We start from the raw sequence: 27,023 nt of genomic DNA, 5'->3' as shown, positions 1-27,023 counted from the left end.
TTGTGAGCTGATGCTGTCACCTTCAACAAGAAACAGGGACTGCTGAATGCTTGGAGGGGTGTATATTCTATGAGCTATGGCGATCATTAGCGAATACAAATAAAACAATTAAGTATGGTGTATATTCTATGAGCTATGGCGATCATTAGCGAATACAACGAAAACAATTAAGTATTAACTGGTGAATTATTACTCAGTTCTCTCAACATCATGTAACTAACTGCAGATGAATCATTTGAACATGGGAACAAAGCCCAGCATTTGTTTTCTTCACACTGTGAAAGGCATTAAGATTTTAAGTGGTTCTGCTGACATCTACTGGTTTACTGATAAAAACTTAAAAAAAAAAAAAATGTCTTGTATGCAACTTCAAAACTAAAGCAAATTAATATATCTGTTAATAATTCGTATCTGCTATGTTATATGGGTTGGGGACAGGGGCACTGACCAGAAACAGGAGATAGCATCTTCTACTCTGCCATCTTCAACTCTAAGATTTGCACTGGGTGTGACGAGGACGGACAGAATTAGAAATGAGTACATTAGAGGGTCAGCTCAGGTTGGACGGTCGGGAGACAAAGTCAAAGGGGTGAGATTGCGTTGGTTTGAACACGTGCAGAGGAAAGATGCTGGGTATACTGGGAGAAGGATGCTAAGGATGGTGCAGCCATGCAAGAGGGAAAGAGGAAGGCCTAAGAGAAGATTTATGGATGTGGTGAAAGAGGACATGCAGGTGATGGGTGTAACAGAACAAGATGCAGAGGACAGAAAGATATGGAAAAAGATGATCCGCTGTGGCAACCCCTAACGGGAGCAGCCGAAAGAAGAATATTTACCAGTAAGGACTGAAGCACTCTATCAGAACCTAAAATTGTGGTAACCTGACGGCTTGTATTATTTAAACGACGGTATTTCGGTCCTAACATACTGAATAAAATGTCGTGTTACTTACAATAAATATGTTCTTTGTAGTATTTTAAAACTGGCAGTCACGAATTACCCATCCACTGTTTTGGTAAAACCAAAATTGTAACTGTCAACTTTTGTCATGTGAATCGGATTGTCACGCTCTGACAAACTCCATCATCTATGCAAAAAAACCAAAAGTGTACTTCAGTTATTCGACTTCAGTCATTTCGATGAATCTAAACATACCTTGATCAAAAAACACCTTTGACAAATCTATCTTGCCAAAATCTGTTCTGCCCTTGTTGGACAGTAAACACTAACAATAATACCTGGTTGTTCTGTTTGAATTATAACCTCACCCTGCTCAAACGACAACAAGATTCCCTCTGCTTCTTAAGTTAGGTGCTAGAACTGTAGTCCACCCAAGCAACGTAAACCGCAAGCAGGTAACACAACTTCAGATGGCGGTAGCTCTTCGAACTCGCCTTCGCAAAATGACACACAGGAAAGCTTCTTTGAGTGAAAAGATGTTTCTTTATTCTCTTAACTAGAAAACACGCCTTAACCTCTAATCTTAAGTGAACAGATTCAAAATGTCAACTTCTCGACGAGCCCAGCTCTCTTATAAGGCATGCGTACACAGGGACAGAAGGTCCGTCCTACTTGGACAGGGACGCGCTAAACGTCTTGACGTCACACGTACGGCGGTATACGCGAGGGGAAATTTGAAAACAGCCCTGTCGCGAAAGCTTGTAATGTTCTGAACGGTTGTGGCAGTTGTCTTCTTTTACTTACAGGTACATGTGTACAACATCAAAAGGAATTTTTCTTTTCCTAGTTTGTATTTGTAGAATTATTGCGTGCGTGAGAACATCGAATAAAACCCCTGAATTCTATTTATGGAAGCAGTTCTGTTTCAGAAAGGCCAACTGTAACTTTACCTTAAATCTTCATTGTCGTAGATTGGGAGAAAAAGTAAAAAAAAGTGTCACGGTGTATTTATACTTCGGAAAAGGAATATGTGGTATTTTATATTTGTGTTGTAATTATTAAAAATCTGCTAGAAGGTGTTCTATTGAATGCATGGAAGAAGACCATTTGTTATGGTAATAATTATTCCTCTGTCCGTTCTGGAAAGTGATCATTTTTATTTTTAATGAGCAGATCATTATTTGATATCCGATCCTATGGCGAGTGCATAGAACTATGTATATAGACTTCTTTAAGCAAGATACTTGTATGTTTTAGTCTTGATTTTAATGAGGCGGCTATATTTAAGTTGATTGTTGTAGTATACAGCATTCAATATTTTAGCAAAAGAGTAACGTGAACGCCTAACCATAAGGTTTTTTTGTTGACCAGGAGATTATTCAGGTATATAGTGGATATTTCGTACAGAAACAGCACTTGCTCCAATGTTCATCCTGTAGTCTGAATCAGTTGGCCCATTGTCAGTAGTTTTAACAGTATTGTTTTTAATCATCGTGCACTTTTGACACGATTACTCATTTCTTTGTGTTTATTATCACTGTTTTTTTTTTCTTTCTATGTTCTTTCAAATATTTCAGCTTTAGAGGATATTTCATTGATTTGGCTTCTTCTGCAACTTAACTTCATGCACCCCAGGTTCAAAGCAGCTGGCCTATATTTTCAAGCATTTTAATAGAGCTTGAAGCATTGTTGTGTGCTTTTAAGCTTGCAGAATGTACACAATGCATTCTAAAAGCTATGATAGTTTACTTAAGCAGAGCATTAAGAATGCACACATTGTAATGGATAAAATGCTGTTTTCATTTTTTCAGCATGGATACAGCTTCAAGTCTGAAGTCTTTGTTGCTTGCTATCAATCAGTATAAAAACAGCAAGACTGTACAAAATGCATCACAACTGCAGAAGCATCTTGATGTAAGTAAATGTTTTCTTTTACTATTTCAATTTAATGAGATGTTTACTTATCAAAGATTACACACTAAGTCATTAGGTTTATTTCACAGATGTTTTTGGCACTATCCAACTAATGAGGAGAAAATGTGCCAGCTACTATTGTCAAATTCTTCCATCAGTGTTTTATAGTATAGTCAACATTTTGCACACAACTGATCATTTTTTAAGCCAGATAAATAACATCAAAATTATGCACATATTTATTTTAATTAAAATTAAAACAGTTGAAAAATTCTATGTTGTTAACAGGTTATATATTTTCTTCTCAGTAGGTTGCTCCATCCATCCATCCATTGTCTCCCGCTTATCCGAGGTCGGGTCGCGGGGGCAGCAGCTTGAGCAGAGATGCCCAGACTTCCCTCTCCCCGGCCACTTCTTCTAGCTCTTCCGGGAGAATCCCAAGGCGTTCCCAGGCCAGTCGAGAGACATAGTCCCTCCAGCGTGTCCTGGGTCTTCCCCGGGGCCTCCTCCCGGTTGGACGTGCCCAGGGAGGCGTCCAGGAGGCATCCTGATCAGATGCCCGAGCCACCTCATCTGACTCCTCTCGATGCGGAGGAGCAGTGGCTCTACTCTGAGCCCCTCCCGGATGACTGAGCTTCTCACCCTATCTTTAAGGGAAAGCCCAGACACCCTGCGGAGGAAACTCATTTCAGCCGCTTGTATTCGCGATCTCGTTCTTTCGGTCACTACCCATAGTTCATGACCATAGGTGAGGGTAGGAACATAGATCGACTGGTAAATTGAGAGCTTCGCCTTGCGGCTCAGCTCCTTTTTCACCACGACAGACCGATGCAGCGCCCGCATTACTGCGGATGCCGCACCGATCCGCCTGTCGATCTCACGCTCCATTCTTCCCTCACTCGTGAACAAGATCCCGAGATACTTGAACTCCTCCACTTGAAGCAGGATCTCGCTACCAACCCTGAGAGGGCACTCCACCCTTTTCCGGCTGAGGACCATGGTCTCGGATTTGGAGGTGCTGATTCTCATTCCAGCCGCTTCACACTCGGCTGCGAACCGATCCAGAGAGAGCTGAAGATCACGGCCTGATGAAGCAAACAGGACAACATCATCTGCAAAAAGCAGTGACCCAATCCTGAGCCCACCAAACCGGACCCCCTCAACGCCCTGGCTGCGCCTAGAAATTCTGTCCATAAAAGTTATGAACAGAATCGGTGACAAAGGGCAGCCCTGGCGGAGTCCAACTCTCACTGGAAACGGGTTCGACTTACTGCCGGCAATGCGGACCAAGCTCTGGCACCGATCGTACAGGGACCGAACAGCCCTTATCAGGGGAGCCGGTACCCCATACTCTCGGAGTACCCCCCACAGGATTCCCCGAGGGACACGGTCGAATGCCTTTTCCAAGTCCACAAAACACATGTAGACTGGTTGGGCAAACTCCCATGCACCCTCCAGGACCCTGCTAAGGGTATAGAGCTGGTCCACTGTTCCGCGACCAGGACGAAAACCACACTGTTCCTCCTGAATCCGAGGCTCGACTATCCGACGGACCCTCCTCTCCAGGACCCCTGAATAAACTTTTCCAGGGAGGCTGAGGAGTGTGATCCCTCTGTAGTTGGAACACACCCTCCGGTCCCCCTTCTTAAAGAGGGGGACCACCACCCCAGTCTGCCAATCCAGAGGCACTGTCCCTGATGTCCATGCGATGTTGCAGAGGCGTGTCAACCAAGACAGTCCTACAACATCCAGAGCCTTGAGGAACTCCGGGCGTATCTCATCCACCCCCGGGGCCCTGCCACCAAGGAGTTTTTTGACCACCTCGGTGACCTCAGTCCCAGAGATGGGGGAGCCCACCTCTGAGTCCCCAGGCTCTGCTTCCTCATTGGAAGGCATGTTAATGGGATTGAGGAGGTCTTCGAAGTACTCCCCCCACCGACCCACGACGTCCCGAGTCGAGGTCAGCAGCGCACCATCCCCACCATATACAGTGTTGACACTGCACTGCTTCCCTTTCCTGAGACGCCGGATGGTGGACCAGAATCTCCTCGAAGCCGTCCGAAAGTCGTTCTCCATGGCCTCCCCAAACTCCTCCCACGCCCGAGTTTTTGCCTCAGCAACCACCAAAGCCGCATTCCGCTTGGCCTGCCGGTACCTATCAGCTGCCTCCAGGGTCCCACAGGACAAAAGGGTCCTGTAGGACTCCTTCTTCAGCTTGACGGCATCCTTCACCACCGGTGTCCACCAACGGGTTCGGGGATTGCCGCCACGACAGGCACCGACCACCTTACGGCCACAGCTCCGGTCAGCCGCCTCAACAATAGAGGCACGGAACATGGCCCATTCGGACTCGATGTCCCCCACCTCCCTCGGGACATGGTTGCTCCAGTGTCATGCAATACATAACAATTTCTTTTACTAAATGTAAAGTTAAATGGTATGAAATGTGCTAACCTTATTTAAGTTGCTATACATTCATTTAGTTATTTTTCCAACTCAGTTATGTTATGATCTTCAATGTAGTAACTTGTTTTTAATATAGTTTTAATTTTTGTTTAGGTCATATCTGGGTTCAAGTCCTCAAAACTCTTTGCATCCAACCAAGTCTTGCCTAATGAATGTTTGACCAATCTTGTTGAGCTTGTTGCTGACCCAAACAGCAATACTTCCCTGACTCTTCAGATTACTGGCCTGCTCTCACATTTAGGTACTTATTGGATAAAAACCTTTCAATGTAAACCTATTTCATAATGTTATTAAAAATCAAATGTAAATTTCTATAATATGTTTTCACAGGAATAATACATATGTGCTAAAAAAAATGCTGTTTTTCTGAACCTATTTTGCTGTTTAATCTTAGTTTTCTCTAGTAATAACCAGATCTACTCTCATTTAAATGTTTATAATTTCTGTGATATGTAAACAATGTCATACTATTTGTCCATTATATGGTTTTAAAATGTGTGTTTTTTACTTTCCAAATTTAGTTTCAGATGATGAAACTAGAGATACTCTACTAAATAGCTGCAATCTTATTAGTGCGCTTGCCTCTGCAGTTCACTCCAACAGTTCTACTCCTAAAGCACAAGTTGTGTTGCAGGTATTGCTTATTTTCCCTTTAAAGTAAAAGTGTTTGTTTTGAAATATTACATTATCTTTTATATTGTTTCCACTTCAGTTTAATTAAAGTTAAGCTAAGAAAAACAATTCCTCACAGTTTCATGATCATGTTATCAGAAAGCTGACTCTTGAAATTTCTCCAGATGCAGCAATTCTGACTACACCACTTTTTAAACTGTATTTTTTTTTAGTATTTATGTAGTCAATTTTAAAGAAGATGGTCTTTATCCAAAGATTAAAGGACAATAGAATACAAGTTTTATTGTAATTTTAATGAGTTGAATACAGACAGCCAAACATTTTAAATAATACCCTGGAGAGCCAGAGGAAAAAATGCAAGAACTGTAAACTGTCAATACATTAATGTAGAATGCTATGACATTTTAAAATGATAGTTATTTAAAATTTGAGGAGTATGTGATGTAGTTTCAGTAGTTAACATTCTCAGCATTGATCGATAATAGGATGATACAGCAAGTTTGTATTACAAACTTTTCTTTTAGCTTGCATGCTTTATTTCTTCAACAGAGTCTTCACCTTTTACAGAAAATTACATACAATGCACGAGTGTCTCATTCAAATGCTAATGTTGATGATCTTCTAACATTTTTGATGCAACACATGTAAGTAGCAGATTGTGATATTGTATATAATACACTTCATATTTGTATTGTTAAAATTTGCTTCTCCAAATCAGTCCAACACATACAGTATATACTGTACACTAGCATTCAAAATTTTGGAATCACCCAGAAGTTTATTATGCCTTTGATAGAAACATGTTTTTTTATTATTTAATCAAGGTACCATTATATATGATTTTTAATATAGCCATTACATTGCTAATGGCTGTTACTGCTGTAAAGGCCAGCCCTGACACAGACAGATGTAGGACACAAGTTCAAAGTACACAGGGCTTTTATTTTCTTTTATACCTTGTGGGCAACGCTTTCCCCATTCCCATTCCCACAAGCTCAACAGAGTCCAGCACAAGAACAGCACAATACTATAAGTCTTCCTTCTTTTCTCATTCTTGCTCCAAGCTTCGTCTTCCTCCTCCTGGAGTAGTGTCTGCTGGCTCCTTTTATAACACACCCCCCGGAAGTGTTCCAGGTGCTTGATGACGTATTTCCGGCAGCACTCCTGGGTGTAGCGGAAGAGCTGCACTGTAGGGCTAAGCAGCAGCTACAGCATTCCCTGGCGGCGCCCACGCTTCCCAACAGGGCTGCACCAAACTCCAACTCCCATGAAGCACTGCGGCAGTCCTAGGCACTGCTGCAACCCAGGGGGGCTGCCATCTAGCGTTCCGGGGAAGGTTCTGTCCTTACCAGGCCTGCTCCCCCGGTCCATACAAGGGAGAGGCGTCCCATTGGTCACACTGCTTAAATAACTAATTTATAAATTATTATTCACGTATAACTGGAAAGCTCCATTAGTTCCGTACATTTTTACATTTTACTGACTAAAAGTATAAAGCTGGAATGGTGCCTACTTTAGTGCAGTCTTGTTTAATAGCACATAAGCTGACAAAACATTTCTTAAATTTTAGCAAGCTGTTTATACCTGTACACTGCATATAGAAAATATTTAATCTTAACAAGAGAAAAGCCCATTGTATAGCAATGAATATTCATAATACTAATCACTGCAAAGCTCAGCAATCATTTTTGCAACTTGTTTAAAACATGTGCCTTCTCTATATTGTTTTAGTTATGAGTGAATATTCTTGTACCTCATTAATAATGTTCCAAGGACACTCGGCAATGACTAAAACATGTAGTTACCCTCAGTACAGTTTGTATATATTTCTGTGGAGTTTGTGTCCATTTTTCTATTTATGAACAGAAACTGTTCTACAAATCAATTTAGGTTTTCTGACATGGTAGTTATTTACAGTGGTTAACAGGGCCATGGAGTTGGAATTGGAAGCAATTATTGGGTTACTGGATTCGGATTCAGTAAAAATGTGCCGACTCTAACTAAATGTAAATTGTAATATAATGTGTTACATTTTCTGATTGCACATATGCTCATTTGATTAAACTATTTTTTTCTTCTAGACTTTTTTTATACAAATACAGGTTCTTTTTTAATTTTGTAAGTTTATTCTTGTGTTTTAATGTTACAGTGTTTGTAAACCAAAAGCATTGCAGGGACCTCCTCACTCACGCACCAACCTTGGGGCATGTACCTTACCTCCGCTTAGCTAGCGAATGAGAGAACTACTTAAGAGATTGTTTTTTTTTTTGTTTTTTTTCTATAATTTGCTTGAAAATTCCAATTGATTTTTTGACTTCTTTCATTGCTGTATCAGTTTGCTTGCCAGAGTGATATTTTTGTGCTAATCCGAGACAGAGGCTGTGGGCTGAGGGGAAGAGGAAGCGTGACGTCAGGAGTAGGGAGCCGGGCAGGGCCCTCCTCACTGTCCTGTTTCACAACTACGTGGGCGGAGCCACAGGGACGGCTAGTAGTAAATATATTTGATTCTTCTATTTTTCATTAGACTGAGTTGTAGTTGGTGTTACCATAAATTGAGGAGTCACAGTTGGAGTTGAATGTTCCTCAGCCTTGGAGGTTAAGCTACTGGTAAATTGTATCAAAGAGGCGAAAGCTTTATTTATTTTAAGAGCATTCAGAATACCTGAGTAGGGATGCAGCCGTTAAAATCTATGCCCTTTGCTTGATACAAACCTGTCGCCCTCGATTTTCTATTCTGCTTATCCTTGTGGGTTATGGTGCTAAATAGGCTGAGTAGAACACCACTTTTTCCAGTCCCAGAAAGTGAGAAAGTGTAGTGAATAGTGACTAGACTGATTCCAGGTCAGCAAGGTTTGAGGTATGCGCTATTAAAAAGTTTAAAGGTTTTGAAAGAAGAAAGTTATAGCGAACAAAAGTTAAGTGGTTACATGACTGATGTTCTAATTCTTAAAAAAATGTCCATGATTTGTTTCAATCTATTTATATAGTACTTATGTGAAACTGTTCTTAAATCTCAAGTACATTTAACCTCCTTAATGTTATGTTTATCCCAGGAAAAACAAGCCAATAATGTTACATTTTTTTTCAATACCAAAGCGTCAACATACAGTAGAAAAAGTGTGTCTCTTGTCCACTGCTGTAATGACGCAGATTTAGCACACTCCTTTGTGTAATATATTTTGATTTCAAGCTCTGTATAATGCATATTGTGTGAGATCTCCTATCAGAGCTTGGAACACCCATACAGATATCTCTATGACACTCCAGAGTAATACAACATGGAAGAAACTGGGCGCATCTTTCAAGGCATACTTTTTGAACATCGCATTTGAGCAATTTCTTAATTATGTATACCAACTCTTGTCTTTTTATTGAAGATTAGGACTTGAAGTGGACTGTTACGCACTAGTACGTTTTACTGGCATTATTCCATTTTTCACCATGGCATACCAGCATCTCCCAATCTGACTTTGAAGGGATGACAAGCTGTCTGATCTAATGTGCATAAATCATAGTAATTAAAACTCTGAGAGGGAACCAATCAGTACATAAAGAAATCATGTAAAATTTGCCAATCATTGAGAGGAGGACCAAGAAGAAAAATATTTTCGCGAATTGTTTGTGTTGTGTGTGTGGGTTTTTTTTTTTTTTTAATGACTTTGAGGGAAATGCATTTGATTCTGTACTACACTACAGTCCAAACATAAATATAAAATGTGGTTTCCATATTTTTTATATGCCATAGAATTGCATCTTCATGTCTGTAGCAGCCTGTCTAATGTGTGTAGAATTCATTTTGTAACATTGCCCCCTCTACTAAGTCATTTTAACCTGCTCATGAGGCAGTCTAAGTTAATATGCAAACTCCAAAAAGCACACTGCAACTGCATGTAGTCTTGGTCTTGGTCAGTTGCAGCCATGTCCAGTTAGTCTTGTTACAGTAAATATGTACTAAGAACAGAGCAGCACAGGATCATCCCCAGTTCATAGCACACTGTTTTCTTCATATACAGTAGATTAAAAGGTAATTCACAGAAATCAGAACAGTTTATAAACTGTACAAGAGAAACTTGTATGTTCTTAAATGTTTAGAAAATGACTGAATCTAAAGTGCAAATCAGCAAGGATACTTTACATAAAGACAAAACTATCAAAGTAGATGCTTGGTTTGAGTTACAGTAGTTTTAAAAGTACTTCATTACTCATTACGTACAAAAAAGTAAATATGTTACAAAGTTATATATTATAAAATGGAATTCATTACTTTTAGATGGATGTTCTTAATCATGCCATGTAACTGCTTTGATTAACATGGTTCTACCTCATCAAGTATAATTTTACTAGCTGTGTTTGCCCATCTAAGACTGGTTGAAATCTAAGTAATTAACATAGACCTCAGTGTTAACGTTTGCAGTGCATATGTCTGTGTTATATGCCATTTGGTATGGGATTCGTAAAAGCAGCCCTCTTGAATGACAGAACCATAACAACTGGGCAGACACACAGACACTTATTAGATTTTCTGAAGGGAACATACTCAATTCATTCAATGGATTAGTGTAACAGAAAAGGAGCAACTAATTTGATGTTTCTAGAGTCTGCTTGCAAAGTCTGTTTTGATTGTTAAAGATTGTCCTGGTAAGTGATGATTGTTGGCTTTATATATTTGGTGGTAATGTATTGGTATTGAATATTATTTATTATTTGTACTAGTTGAGGTCTTTGGTTTATGTGTATTCTGTTATGGTGTTTCTTCATTATGGTTATGGGTTTAACATGATTCGGTTTATGTAGAGTATGTTTATAAACACCCTGCAACTGTCTTAAGTACCTGCAAACGTCAGGGAGAAAAGCACCTATGAACACAGTTGTTCCATTTCTTTGCACTGTAGACAGACACCTGATGAAGATCTAATGATACCTTGTCTTGGACTAATGGCAAACCTCTGTAGGCATAATCTTTCAGTTCAAGCATACATCAAGTCTTTGGTAAGAATATCATTGTCTCGGATAACAAAACATCATAATCATTTGTGTTCATTTATGTTTTATGTTTTAAAATAAATCATGTAAAGCATTTCCTATTTGTGTGTTTTAATACTTAGCTGTAATCAGTTTTATATATTTTCAACAGTTTGAATACTCTTTATATTACGAGATGTTTTATTTGATTGAAAAAAGTATGCATTTTAAAAAAATTACAGTAGATCAATTGGTAATCTGGTTTTATTTGGTTTATAAGTCAGGTAAAATATTATAGGGTTAGTTGTGAAAAGGAAACCAAATGCTATCTGTGTTCTCCAAGTAAATTGTTTTTTTCAGTACCTCACATTTTTTGTGTGCTTTTTCTTGGGGATATTAAATCATTTTTGACCAACTGCACAGGAAGCCATTGTTAATGGCATTTGGTAAATTTAGTGAGTTTTATATTTAATGTAAGAGGGCTATTTTAAGTTAGTACTGTCAAAATCTGTAATAATGCTGAATTGTATAAATTGTTAACTTAATGAGAAATTAGAAATATACAGTATGCATTCAGGGTGACTTTTTCCCTCACCATACTGAAATACTAGCATCAAGCTAGAATTTACTTATTTTACAATACATTAATTATAATTAACTGTTAAAGAGTAAAGTTAACAATAATTAATGCTGTAATGCTGTTCTTTGTTGCCCACCACTTTCATTTACTTTTATTTGTTTTCTGTTGTAATTGTGTAAATCTGTGTTGTGTTCCATTGCCATTTTTTAGTTACTACAGAGCTATCTTGAGAAAAATCATTAAAGCAATGCAAAATTATACAGTGCTGTTTTCAAATTCAAATCTGTGTTGAGGTTTCCTTTATTTTGATTTGTTTTTTATATTTTTGCAGAGCAATGTAAAAAGTTTCTATCGAACACTTATCACTTTTCTGGCACATAATAGCTTGACAGTTGTTGTGTTTGCCCTTTCTATACTAACAAGCCTTACTTTTAATGAAGAGGTTGGTGAAAAGGTAAGCATTGTACAGTATATTCTTGAATAATGATATATTGTTTTTAAAATAGATTTTAAAAACATGTCTATAATTTTAAAATAGACATTTTCCTTATTTTCTTTATTTAGAATTGACAGATTTACATTTTGCAAAGCCTTTTTTTTTTGGCTCTAATGTGTTTGTTTTGGTTTCAGATCTTTCATGGAAAAAACATCCATCAAACATTTCAATTGATTTTTAACATTATTGTAAATGGGGATGGCACGTTAACACGAAAATATGCAGTTGATCTCTTGGTGGATCTTCTCAAAAATCCCAAAATTGCAGATTATCTTTCCAGGTAAATATGTTCAGTGTCATAATATTTAACCTACAGTTTTTAAAGACTGATGAAATTCAGTTTGTACTTTTCCCTCTGTGTATGGGTCCACACAACCCTGAAACAAAAAAGGTAGTTTCAGAAACTGGACAGATAAAACATTGTTTTCATCTGCTTTAAATATCAAAGAAACAAAACCCATTTATGGCTGATTTTGTTTTTATTAGCTGTGATAATATATTTCATACACTGAATTCTGTTGTAAAAGAAAAGTTAAACTGACACAAGAAAATAAAATTTAATTTGTTATTCATTTTAATTTATTTTTTTACTAAGATGTTGTTAACTGCATTTTTGGGGGAAAATTATGTAACCTCTTTTCTTTTTTTGTAGATATGAACATTTTAGTTTGTGCCTCTCCCAAGTGTTGGGCCTGTTACATGGAAAGGATCCTGATTCTGCAGAAAAGGTCAACTTATATAACATTTGAAAAAAAATTATTTGATCAGAATGGGGTGGTGCAGTGGGTAGCGCTGCAGCCTTGCAGTTAGGAGACCCGGGTTCTCCCTGCGTGGAGTTTGTATGTTCTCCCCATGTCTGTGTGGGTTTCCTCCCACAGTCCAAAGGCATGCAGGTTAGGTGCACTGGCGATTCTAAATTGTCCTTAGTGTGTCCTTGGTGTGTGTGTGTGCGCGCCCTGTGGTGGGCTGGCGCCCTGCCTGGGGTTTGTTTCCTGCCTTGCGCCCTGTGTTGGCTGGGATTGGCTCCAGAAGACCCCCGTGACCCTGTAGTTAGGATATAGCAGGTTGAATAATGGATGGATGGATATATCGGAGTACAACATAAATGTAATTTGAGTTTGTTTTCTTTGCTTTGTCCTGAGCCATTTTACTCATTTAGTAAGCATATCAGTGCTTGTGTCCCCCCATTCCTCCGTTGATATTTGTGAGGAATCTGTGAAATGAGTGGTTAAATCTATCTATAAATCTATAAAAGTGGTTTTAATCTATTGGTGCTATTTTGGGGGAGCATGGGTTCAATTCAAAAGGTATTGCCAAAAAAGTAATGTAAAGGTACAGCCATAATATAATTTAGAGATTTATAAATAGCATCAGTATTAGTTGACTTTTTGATGTAATTGTAGAGTTGTTCACCCATGACAAGTGGGCTTGTTATAATATGGCCATTGAACATGTTCATTGCTTTAATATCTGCTTTGAAATTTATATTTAAATTATTATTTTTTTTTATTTTAAATATTTGATAAAGGGCTCAATAGTTTACCATGCTATTAATAGTGCATCGATGGTCAACATTACATTTAAGAAAGGTTGCTGTTTCATTCTGTTCTCGTAAATATTTTTGTTAACTTAAAGGGATTCTTGCCGGCATATTTCAAAACAAAAATAAGACTTATTGTTTGTTGTCAAAACAGGCAATACAAAGTTTAGTGGTCCAAAGATATATTTGCTAAGTTAACATCTCACTATTTACCCCATTGTGTTCTTATAAAATCCTACATTAGAAGTCATACATTGGTGGTATCATTCTTATAATTTTTAATGTAAAAACAGAGCATAATACAACATACTGAAGTATTTAACTATTTCTAACAAAAGATCATGTTAACATTCAATTTACAAAGGTATTACTGACATAAAAAGGAGAAGAGTTTTTGAGATACATAGGATGGCATTTAACATTGAATGTGTTTTGTGCTGAGCAGGTAGCATAATCTTTTTAAACCATTTTGTAGAAGCAATGACTATGAAACTGATTTTATTTTTTAGGTTCTCCAGCTCCTTATTGCTTTTTGTTTGGATGGAAACCTGTGTAAGATTCTTTGCAAGACTATATTCGCAACTCGCATTTTTGCTGCAAATGATTGCAAAAAAGGTAGCAATGGAAAAGTTATTGAGCCTGTCATTTCACTTCTGCACTGGTGTAGCCAAGATGACCATCAGAATTCCTGCTTGCTTGCTCTGGAACTTATCAAGGAACTGTTGCTGGTATAGTAGATTTTCATACAAGACACGTTTTGATCACGATCTTGCCATTTGTAGGTCTGTAACATACTATACACATTCAATTCTGATATCTGCTAAGTTTGATTTTTTTTTTAAGTTCAAATCATGTTTCTGAACATCAAGGTAGATCTAATTCTACAAGACATTAATAATTCTTTTTTAGGTACTCCTTTTTTTAAGTACGTACCCTTGGAGTCTTCTCCAGGTCTGTTCTTTCTGAAAAGTGTTTATTACTGTTTTCTGTGTAATCTGTGGTCTGGGTGTCTTTTATATTAGTCCACTCAATGCTGAGACTCCATTTTCAAAGGCATTAGAAATTCATTAGGGAATCTTCGTAATTTCACTTTAAATAAGTACAGTGCATGCATTTTTTCAGTACTTGCTGCATATAGTGAATCTATTCTAATAATTCCTGCCATCTCTGCTTTCTGACTGTACCCAGCATGGAGGTGGGGTGGGTTCACTCAGGGGTTTTGTTTCCTGCTATTAAGTGCTGTCTAATGTTGATCATATTAATAAAGAAATGTTATCCACCGAAAAGAAGTAGAGGGTGATTCTCAAACTTTGACCTTGTTTTGTAAAATACTCTAATCCTTTAGATTACAAATTACTCCCTAATTTAGCCTATTACCTTTTAAAGTTCACATATATTTTCTCTTGGTAGAGCTGATATTGCATTAGTATGGTGAATAATGCATGAAAAATGTATAAAGATAATTACATCACATTTTCAATTAAGTAAATGCAGGGATCACAAACTTTTTTTTTTGCCATTCTATATGCTCAAACATAAAACTTATTGCAGACTTAAAGTGTTTTATAGACACTTAACAATAAAATAACTTTAACAGTACTGGTTTAATTGTGTAAGAATATTTTAGCATAAGTATGTATTTTTTTTTCTTAGTTCTTAAAAGTTGTCAGTCTCTTAGTCTGCTCAATTAACTCTCAACTTCTAAAATTCTTCCTCTAGCTGTTCAGTATGAGAAACTGACCAGTTCTCTGCTTGTATGTGCATATATAATATAAATATCCTTAATCTTTGTCTAGGAAGCAATTGATTCAACACTTTCAAGTTCACTGCTGCCTTTTGTTGATTTTTTGCTGCCTATTCTTCTGGAGCTCCTGCAGGTACCAGTTCAGCCACCACATGATTCTTCTGCAAAAAAGAAATGTGCAAGAACTGTCAGAGCTATTGATATTTTACTTGATATCCTTTTCTCAAAGCTTATTCATATATTTTTCAGAGCTAAAGATATAATAGAAATGAGCAGTTCCTTATCCAGTGTCAAAATAAATTGTAAACTTTAGCATATACTTTCAACCCAAATATACATTTTGTGTGTATATATTTTTTAATACATATATAGTTTTTAATCAGTCAGTTAAAGCTTTAATGCTGCCATTTTACAGCTAAGCTTCATGTGTTACTATGATAATATTATTAGACTGCAGGATTTTCACAGGAGTAAACATGGTGGGATTAAACACACTTGTTGTCCTCTTTAAATGTAGTAATTTAAAATGGAGATTTGATTACCATATGAAATATTTATTTGGTAATGTAGAATGTGGTGGCATATAATACAGTTTATGTTGTGATTATTTCCTTAATTTACTTTATCCACTTCTTACTGATGATGAATCATTTAAAATGAATATTGCTAAACGAATTACTGCAAACATGTGTGTGTCAATATTAGAATATCAGTTTTCTAGTAATTCCATGGAAATTGACTTTGGGAGTTATTTTTCTGTCTTTGGGTAAGTTTGTTTTGTTTTCTATGAATTGAAAAAAAAGACTATATATTTTGCAATGCAATGAAAGGTATTTTTTTATTAAACTAACTATTAAACTAGGACTAAGTAAAGTCCTTACTTTATGGCACACCAAGATAATGCAATGTCTTTGTAGTCTTAAGGTTTCACTTTCACAACCCGCCATAACTAATTCTTTGTTCTCACTCTGTTATGTTCTTGGTAACTTATTCACAGTTAGCTGAGGTCAAAAGTAAGGTTCTGTTCAAAGTAGCTCTGGTGCTACTGCCTTTTTGAATTCATACAAATTATTTTCTTATATTTTGTAACGAGCAAGCTTCTTAACAGTGCAGATGATACTAAGTTTGATGAATTTATGAATATTTTAAAAATGGCCACTTCTGAAGAGCAGGGTTATATTGAGATATAGGCAGATATTTGGCAAAAAGTGTAACATATGTAAATGTGAAGTCTTAAACATAATATTCTCAAATCATTATGACAAAATTAAGCATCATGGTAGGCCAGAGCCTATCCTGGCAGCATCGGAAGCTAGTCAGGAACCTGCTGTAGACTGGACACTGAGCCATTGTAAGGACCACTCAAGCACACACTCTAAACACATTCTCAACATTCTCTTATTTTGATGTACGCATTTTCCTGTTTTTTGGGGAATGCATATTTTCAAGCTTTAACCCACACAGAGTTTTATAAATGAGACCTAGGAAACTATACATTCTGTACTTTGTTAGGCAGAATGGGTATAAAAAAGCGATATAAAAAGATACGAGACTGTAAGTTACAGAAAATATAACATTTTCCTTGCCACAATTTTTAGATAAAGATAAATTATTGGTCAGTCTTAAGTTTAGTCATTTTCTAGTATTTTTACAAGTTAAGTACTGAATATGCGGTGTTTGTATATCAGATTGTTTTTCTTGGACCTTCTTGTTGCAACAGTACTAAAGGTAAAGCTAACCAACAGTAACACATTGCTCTCACTTTTTATTTATTTTTGTGCTAAAAAATGTGTGATTATCTTACACAAGAGTATTAGATTATCTGACATCTTTCACTGAATATCATCTGTGAACATTCCTGAATGTATTATATAATACCTATACAACCTTTATTAGTAAGAAAAAAATTAGAAACACATTTTCATGGTTTGATTATATCATTGTGTCTAAATTTAATATTGTGATGGTCCCTAAATGCTATGTAGTAGTATTTATACAGTTATTATAAATTAAAATGTAATTTTTTTGTTAAAAGTGGTCAAACTATAAATTAGCAGTGAGTGTTAATTTGTTGTATTTCATTTATTTTAATTTTGGAATGTAAATGCTATTGCATGCTTATATAATTATTTTTTTTTATCTGTTTTTATTAGCATAATTGATGCTGATATTGTGCTAAAGACTTTAAATCTAATGAGCAAGATAAAACATTTGGTGCCTAACTTGGAAACAAGTTTTTATAAAATACTTCAGGTAACTATACCCCATTTAGTCTTCCACTTTTTTGGTATAGACCTTTTTTTCTTTTTACTTCATATTCCTATTTATGAATATTTACACATGGAATTTTGTAATGAGAAGTTCTAATTAATAATTGCTTGTATTATTACAGTATTAAAATGCATTTATTTGCTTCATACAATGACTGGTTTTAACAGTCTGTATTTATAATTTATTACAGTTTAGGCTTTTGTATCTAAATATAGCACATATAGCATTTTATTAAATGGTCATTGTATTGATGATAAACATAATTGTGCTTGCTTTTTATTATTGCTTATTTATCTTATCAGATGTTACTGGTTAGTTTTTTGGTCAACAACATGTCAAAATGATCTTGTTATTAATCTGTGTCAACTTAAAGGTGTTTTTGTTTAATAGGATCAGCGCCTCATTACACCATTGTCGGCTGCTTTAACATCAGATGACAGACAGAGAGTTCAAACTGCCTTGAGGTTACTGTTTGAAGCTGCACCACTTCCTGACTTCCCTGCAATGGTGTATGTAAAAATGTAAAATTAAGTTTTGTATCAGTCAGGTGTTTTTTATGGAGATGTTAGGCATCTCCAGGGAAATCTGTTATTTTAAAATTAGATTATGAATGTCATATATCTTGGTTAAAGGAGTATCATTTGTTATTACAGTTTTATTATTATTATTGTCATTTTTTTGCCCCTAGGCTTGGTGAAAGTATTGCTGCAAACAATTCTTACAGAAAGCATACAACAGATATTTTAGTAAGAGGAAAGCCTTTACACGACTCATCGGCCATTATGCCTAAGCAGTGTTGTCAGACCTACAGTACTGACGGTCCACCAAAATCAAATATTCAAAACCTTATAGAAAAGCTACAGACAGGAATTGAGGTAGGTTTTTTTTTTCTTTTTCATGCAGTTAACAACCTCATCTTTAAATTTAAAATATTTTGTGTAAATGATAAATGTATTATCCCATTAAAGATATTATGTAATATACAGCTGCTATATTACTTCAGAAATTACTAATCAGTTTAGCAGATTGTCCCAGCTAGATCTTATGTCTAAGGAAGACACTGTGCTGTTGAAGTTAAGTTATTGGAGTTTACACCACAATACTGTATGCCAGTTAAGTTTTTGCTTCTGACTCACTCTGTGGCATGTTGCATAACCTGTCTGTTTTCTATAGGTATTTATTAAAAAAAAAAATTATACACTAACTGTCCCAGTTCATACATTATGAACTGTTGGTCTAGCATTTTAAACTAAGTGCAGAAGTATTATCTAATTGATATAACAGAATGTAACTGTAGTACCTACCTACAATCAAGAGTGTCATATACTGTACAACATACCAGGTTCAAGGCATTTGTCACCTCTATCATTTCAGCAGATGGTGTACACAACCAACACTGTAACATAAGGAAAATTTTAAATATAAATAAAAGACAGGAAATAATAAAGATTCATACAGAGACGTAGTAGAAGGGTATGAATGATTCAAGGTTGGGGGGTTACAAAATCTAATGCCCTCTTGGTAGCTTTTAATGATATTTGTTACACAATTTATTCCTGCTGTCATTTTTTGAAATTATTGAGGACATTAATATATGTATTGAACTTAAATGAGTTTAATACGCCCACCATTTATTTTTCTTGTATTTTTTTCTATTTAAACTTTCCTTTTAATAAATAACAGTGTCATTTTGTCTGTTGCCAAAAGTATATGGTGTTTGGTATAGGATTCTAATCCTCTGTGGTGACATTTGCAATGCCCTTTTTGGAATGAAAAATGCAGTACATTTTATGACTTGCATGCCTTTCAAAGTACATTTCAGCAGACGCCATATAACAAATGTTAACACAGATTATGCCCATCACAATATAACTGGCTAACAGACAGAAATCTGCATATAATGCGTGTGTTAATGTAGTAGGTTTTGTCTGTTAGTATAATTTGCATAGGTTTTGACAATTGTTTTTCTTGTGTAACTTTATTTGGCAATATTGTGTTGCATATAAATTTGATCTTTAACATTGTTAAATCTTGTTGTATGATGTTTAAGAATAAAAGTATTTTAATGTTTATTTTATTTTTGAATAATTTTGTTTTTTCACTTTCATTTTAAGTTAAAGGACCAAATCAAGGATAAAAGGGTCTCTGACATAATAGATGTCTATGAGCAGAAAATCTCTGCATTAGCTGTAAGTTGATTTTTTTTTTTTTTTTCCATTTTTATGTCAATACTTGATTTCATGCCTTTTTGAGGGAATTTAGATGTACTTCGGTTTTTTCTTTTTTAAATATTTAGCAATTTTTTTTTTTGTAAAAGGATTTTTAAAAATAAGCAATATCATATAAGATGGGGATTGAAAGAATACGAATTTTCCATAGTAGTCTTAATTCCTCTGTCATCCTGAATATTTTAAGTAAATTTGTAAATGTAAATTTCTGTGTTGTGGGTGTGGATTGGTGTCCTGACCTGAGATGGCTTTTATGGTCTATTCCTTGCTGCTTCTGTACTTTTGTAATGTAAAAAGACTAGATGTATATTTGTGTGTAGCTGGAGGTAAATAGGTCAGTGCTTGTTTTGAACTGTCCAGCTAAATACATTGTATTGAAAGTGTTTCATTATTCTTAAGAACAATTTTTTATATTTACATTTTATTCCTGAAAATCTTTAATTTTGTGTCAGAATTGGACAGAGAGGGAAATAGTTAAAAATGTGTTACTTTTTTTATGAAACCATATAACAAATACATAGTAACTACAATTTAAAGATATTGTAATTTATTTGCAAGTATAATTATTCTACAGTTTGTGTTATTTTGAAAAAAGTATTATTTGTATGTTCTTATGCTAATATGTAACACTTTGTATTAGTAAATACAGAAGCCAAAGTTCATATGGTTTTTAAAAAAACTGACCTCAGTTTAATTAATTTTTTTCCTAAAATCTGACAAAGGGTTCTAATGAGTCTTATGATTTTTGTTGGTTTTATAGTTGGAAGAAGGACGATTACAAGATCTTTTGGAAGCAAAAGCTTTAGCACTTGCTCAGTCAGACCGATTAATAGTTCAATACCGCTGTCAAAGGGTACAAGCAGAAGAGGAGGTATGAAAATATAGTAATACATTTCTCACAGTTATTACAATCAAGTCTGTTTTACAAGTAAAGGTTTTCACTTGAAATACAGATATTGTTAATCAAGTTGTGAAAATGGATTAAAAATACTCCCATTGTCACTGCAGGTGCGAAAACTGGCCAGTCTTCTGAAGGATGCAGAAAGAAAGAATGAAGAGTTTTCTGTACTACTTAATAATCAGCAGCTGGAGTCTGAACGTGCAAAAGATGATATTGAACGGCTTTACCAACATAACCGGAAACTGCAAATTGTTGCTGAGGAACATGAATCTTTAAAAATGTCATTCTCTGATTTGGCTAATACGTAAGCAATTTTATTCTAGTAATAACTTTGTTTCATTACAATGTTTTTCACTTAACTTGTATCAGTCATCTGTCTTTTTATATTTTTAAATTTTAGTTTACATTTGTTTGTGTGTATGTATATTTATATAATATACCATTTTGGTGGGGAGGGGTATTGGGAATGAGTCTTTTTTTTAATGATAGATTTGGCAGAAACCATAGTTAAACTCTGATATTGTGTTGCAACATTTTTTATGCTATGCATTATTCTATATAAATGCTGTCCCCCATTCAGGGTTAAGATAATGTTAAATAATAGATCCTCTTTGTAATTCTTCAGAAACCTTGTAGTTATTTTGACGTGATTATAAACTACATGGCATCTTCATTGGCTTATCATTTATCAAATACATTTAAAAATGCAGTAATCCATTATTTATCATGAAGAAAGCGGAAGCATTTTACCAGTGTGACCTTCATTATGGTGTGTGATGAAGGTGACGTTGTTGAAACATTGTGCCTTTAATATTCTTTCAACATATGTGTATGTTTTCATTCCTTATATACATTAACTCAACAATAGTAATTACTGATCTATTACTGTAATAAAATGGTTATATATATATATATATATATATATATATATGTATGTACACACACATACATATATATATATATATATGTGTGTGTGTGTGTGTGTGTGTGTGTGTGTGTGTATATATATATATATATATATATATATATATATATATATATATATATGAATGTAATTACCCCAATCTACATGCTGTCAAATGAATGAACCACACGCCGTGGCGCAACGTTAGAGGCTTTGCCTCTGGCGCTGATGTCCGAAGTTCAATTCCCCGAGAGGGGGGTGCAGTGAGTGTGTACGCCTGATGAGCCCAGAATTAGGGTGAAACACGTGTTGCATACTCTTTGCATTATTTGACAGTAAACTATTTCAACCATATATATATATATATATATATATATATATATACATACATATACAGCTGGAGATCCACGAAGGGAGAAAAAAGAATCACGTATCATAAAATGTTTTTTTTTTTAATTTTATTCCTGAGCTTTCAACCCCTATCAGGGGTCTTCATCAGAGGATAATGCTTAGACTTACAAGAATCATAATAAATAAACTATACAACCCCCCCCCCAATATCATACTGACTTAGTCACCTCCACCACCTCCCCCCCCACTGGATGTGTTGCTATATATTGCCTTTGATTCTTGTAAGTCTAAGCATTATCCTCTGATGAAGACCCCTGATAGGGGTTGAAAGCTCAGGAATAAAAAAAAAAAAAAAAACTATTTTATGATACGTGATTCTTTTTTCTCCCATCGTGGATCTCCAGCTGCAAATATGCAAACCGTATCACAGACCTTCTCTTCCATTCATATATATATTATATATTTATATTTATATATATATGTATAAATATATAATATATGAACCTTATTTTGGGGGGGGGGGGGGGGTGGATGGAGTTTGACATCTACCACTTTGAAATGTGATATTTTGTATTTCAGGACTACTTTTAATATTTGGAATTTTCTTTTCCTAGTAGTTTCTGTGAAGTTATTTCCCTGTGCATTATCCAGTTACCCATCCATTGTTTCCTCATTATCCTTTAGGTATCCTATCAAAATAATAGTTGTTAAGATTTAAATAATTTAGTTTTGGGCCTAATGTTATTTTAAATTGCCAAACTGCTCTGAATTTGTTTATTTAATATTTTGTTGAAATAGGTATGATGGAACTGAAAAACAACTAAAGGATCTCCAGGCTTCACACAATAATTTAAATAAACAAGCGGAGATGATAAAAAAGCAAAATGAAAACTTAAAATTTCAACATGATAAGTAAGCAATTTTGATAATATGCATAAACCCATGTAAAACTGGTATATTTTACTATAAATACATACATTTTCTTTATAATCACTTTCTTTCATCGTAAGAAGAATCTGAGGCATTTAGGTTAATTTTGAAAGAGTATGGTTTGTAAGTCTTATTTTACAAAATTCTGATCACTGTTTACTGGTGTTGGAGAATGTTAGTTTTAAAAGTAACTTAGTTGCATTACTCATTGCTTACAATAAAGTGACTAATAAATAACTACTGTATGTAACATATATATAAATGTAATGCTTTATAAACTGTGCATTACTTTTGCTTTACATTTTTTCTTCTTTTGTATGAAAAACTGCACAAGTCATTGGCCAACATTTGTTAAGTCCTAAACCCATTAACTTTCATAAAACTGGCAATAAAAGCAGCCCCCTGAGCAGCGGAGGGGCGAGTGCAGACACAGCACTTACAAAGCACTTTGAATCCTGTCTTCTGGCAGCTAATGCCTAACAGCTTCTTGCTTTACACCCAGTGCTGCTGCAGTGATCGCTGGCTCCCTGTGTCCCAGGGTAGACACATGCACAATGGCACTGAGCCCAGCAGGCAATATCTTTTGTGAAAAAAGCATTACTTCTGCAAAATAATGCGTTTTTTTTTTTGTTTGTTTTTTTTTTATTTTTTATTTTTTTTTTGGAATAAGTACAATAATTTTCTGTTCTATCACACATGTTTAAGCAACACAGATATTTTTATTTCAAGGAAGTGTTATGTTACATATTTTTAAAAAGTAATCTTACTGTATAATGCATATTATTTTTAACGTGTTACCCCCTCCCAGCATTGCTATCCACTAGTAAAAGCCAAGAGCATTGTGTGTATTCTACTTTCAATGGCATCTGTCACATTACTACCAAAAATTCTATGTTTTAACTTCTTTTTATTTTCTTTTTTATAATTGAAAATACTGATAATATGCCATACCATACAAAATTTTGCAGAAGTTGTAACAGGTTTGTTTTTGTAGTTCTAGACTGAAATTCATAATGAAGCTTCCCAAGTAGTAGTAATATTAGAATGATTACTTCCTCTTAATGACTGCTAATTAATGCAGAACATTACTATGTTGAGACCTCTGTCTTTTATAACAGGATGTAGAATCCTTGCACCAGCATTTGTAAACACAGTATATTTGTGTCCTTTCAGAACCTTAGCACAGTTATCAGAAGTGGAAGAGAAGCGTAAGGAGGTAATAAAAGAATTACAGGATAAAGATAATCTAATATCAAGTAAGTGATTCTACCAATTGCTCATCTAACTTTTAATTGAAAACCATAGTCCTCTTGATTTGAAAACATCATCGGTAGCAATTGGGATTTTTATTGTGTAATTTATTTTTGTTTAAGGTTTACAACAGAGAATAGTACAACTAGAGAGAAATGTAGAAATTAAAGAAAAAGAAAAGGAAGACATGGAAGAAACGATTGACATTCTAAGAAAAGAATTAAGTAAAACCGAATTGGCAAGAAAAGAGCTAAGTATTAAGGTTTGTTCAGAGCTGGTCCTTTTTGCACTTAGTTTCATGATATTCACACTTTTGCATATAACGAGAATGAATTAAAATCTTGCAGTTACTCTGAAGTCATCAATAAATAGCATAACCAGTAACTTTTCATCTGTTAAAAATTTTACACACTTAATACATTTCCTGATCACAAACATATGAAGCTGATTTTTGTCACAAATTGGAGTATAATGATAAAACTCCTCAGATGAAACCGTCGTCTGCCGTAGGTCACACACAGACATTGCCAAGCATGTAGTCATGCTGGGGCAATTTAGATCTTAGAAACTGAGTACATATATTTAGACTGGGAAATGAAACTCCCTATTAAAAAATAAATTTAATGGTGATTTTAAGAGATATGACAGAAAACCATTAATGCAGTGCAGGTGAGTTAATATCCAAATTCAGTTTTGGCAATGTGATATTTTGCATAAATATTACAATAGAAATTATGCATACGATGCATTAATGAACAGTTACAAAGATTAAATTGTTGAATATTTTATATAAATGGAGAGCATTCTGGTGAGTGTGAGTGCTCATAGGGTGATGCATAAACATCCAGATACATTTGTTTATTTTTAAAATGATGGAAAATTATCACGTAAAGGAAGAATTAATAATACAAAAGAAAAAAACATCACTCTGGACCTTCCATTTATTTTCTCCAGATTACCTCAAAAATACTCAACTTGCATATGTCTTCCCTGCTTGGTTCAAGCCATTCTTTCTTTCTCCATTAGGCTTTTCCTCAGATTTTTCCCCAACACATAATCCAGTTTCTGTTCTGATGTGAAACAGAAAACCCCTTTCAAGCAAATACTGAAATTACATCTTTTGTCAGCCACAAACTTGCATTAGAATCCCTAGTAGCTCCAGCACCTGCATCACTAAACATTTAGGGGCCTTAAAGAGGTGAAGTCTGCAGGACTGTGCTACCCCCTAATTTGTCAGAATGTTATGGCTGATGTCTTAACTTTAAAAGGGCAATAACTATTCATTGTTAGTTGCTTATATTTTGTCTTTAGCAGGAATTTTTTTCTGAAGAATATTCAAACAGCATTATTTTGGTTTTTATTTTATTTGCAGTTCTATTTCTGTTCTTTTCATTTTCCTACCTTTTAGTTTGTTTAAATATGAAAATTATATAGCTTTACTTTTTTGGAATCAATTGCTGTAACAGCTTGATTAGTTTAACCCTAGCTACTCATATTGCTGATTGGTAGTAATTTTAGTTTATTCATAGATTTAATTTTGTTTTCAGGAATACATCATTTTATGCCTTTCAATGTGAGAAAAAAAATCTCATTACAGAATATGTACATTTTTAAATATTTTTTTAGATATTTGCAAACTGAAATATTGTATATCATTTATTTTGTGCAGCAGTAGTATTTAAATTTCAACTCATTCTTGTTTACTCTCATTTTATTTCAAAGGCTTCATCTTTGGAAATTCAAAAGTCTCAGCTAGAAACACGACTGACAGAAAAAGAAACCGTGCTGAAGTCTCAACAGGAAGAGCTAAATAAACATTCTCATATGATTGCCATGATCCACAGTCTGAGCAGTGGAAAAATGAAGGCTGATTCAGTAAACCTTAGTCTGTAAAATTACCATTCTACAGTGTAGAACTTGTAAAGGATTTTTTATGATATAGTAAAATATAATCTATTTACATATTACCTTTTGTGTAATGAGACAAGTATCTTATCGATCATATGCAGAAAATAAGCAGCATATTTATGTATACAAATAAATGTTTTGCTTGGTCTATACTTTTTTGCAAATGTAAACAAATAAAATAACGTGTTTTGTGTTTTATTATCTCAGGTTTCATTTACAAAGGTTAGTGTCCTCAGTATAAATTTTAGAAGCCAATACATTTAAATGTATATGTTTTGATTTCCCTTTATAATTTATAAAAAGCAAAATGGCAAATATACGGCACAATGTTGTTTTGAAACTGTTTTGTAATTTTTTTATGAGGTTTTTATTTGGGAATTTTCATTAACAGTCTTCCATTTTTATATTTGTGTGTCTTGTTTTAAGTGTTTGTAATGTTAGTCCTAATAAACTGTCCTAAAAACCCATCATACATTGTTCTGCCTGTTTAAAACGGGGGGGGGAAGGGGAGAAAATAATGAATTAACATTGCATTGTGTTTAAGCACAATGTATTCTGTTTTTGATAAACTGACTCTGCAAGTATTATTTGAATGTTTATTTATTGATAGTTTTAAAATCAAATTATGCATTCTCTTTGTACCATGGCACCTCTAGCACAGTACATATAGCTTGTTCATAGTACTCTTTATTTTACATGAACTGGAGTTTATTAGGAAAAAACTGTTCATTGGCATCATTTACTTGTAAGAGAAGTGGGGAAAATTTTATTGCATAAAACACTGTTATTTCATGCTCAACAAAAATCTATATATATAATTCACTAAGCCGCCGACAAGTAGCCACCCATGGAAAGCACGCAAGACAGACACGCCCACCAGCTCTACCATTGGATACGACGACAACTCGCAGAGCCACGCCCACCAACTCGGACGCAGCAACTCACAACAGGGGGCGTCATTCACATTCGTCTCTGCTAGACTCCACATGCACCTCTGAGCCACGTTGACTTTTCATTAGTCAACCTCAGTGGAACCTCAGTTCA

General features: G+C 35.0%; 1 protein-coding gene across 1 annotated transcript; it reads left to right on the top strand.

Annotated features, from left to right (window-relative positions):
* The first annotated feature begins 1,578 nt into the window (after positions 1 to 1,578).
* On the top strand, positions 1,579 to 26,437 carry cip2a (cellular inhibitor of PP2A). Its single transcript, XM_028799476.2, has 22 exons — positions 1,579 to 1,706; positions 2,712 to 2,814; positions 5,374 to 5,521; positions 5,802 to 5,914; positions 6,463 to 6,557; positions 10,806 to 10,902; positions 11,787 to 11,909; positions 12,086 to 12,231; positions 12,604 to 12,679; positions 14,001 to 14,219; positions 15,288 to 15,447; positions 15,866 to 16,001; positions 17,389 to 17,488; positions 17,897 to 18,015; positions 18,195 to 18,381; positions 19,621 to 19,695; positions 20,495 to 20,605; positions 20,743 to 20,939; positions 22,689 to 22,802; positions 23,994 to 24,076; positions 24,194 to 24,333; positions 25,794 to 26,437. Exons 2-22 carry the CDS (start codon positions 2,713 to 2,715, stop codon positions 25,962 to 25,964), a joined length of 2,712 nt encoding a protein of 903 aa, XP_028655309.1. The 5' UTR covers positions 1,579 to 1,706; position 2,712; the 3' UTR covers positions 25,965 to 26,437.
* The last annotated feature ends 586 nt before the right edge of the window (positions 26,438 to 27,023 follow it).

The sequence above is a fragment of the Erpetoichthys calabaricus genome, chromosome 4, assembly GCF_900747795.2.
Source record: "Erpetoichthys calabaricus chromosome 4, fErpCal1.3, whole genome shotgun sequence".
NCBI classification, from domain to species: domain Eukaryota; kingdom Metazoa; phylum Chordata; class Cladistia; order Polypteriformes; family Polypteridae; genus Erpetoichthys; species Erpetoichthys calabaricus.
This window is presented reverse-complemented; position numbering and strand designations above follow the sequence as displayed.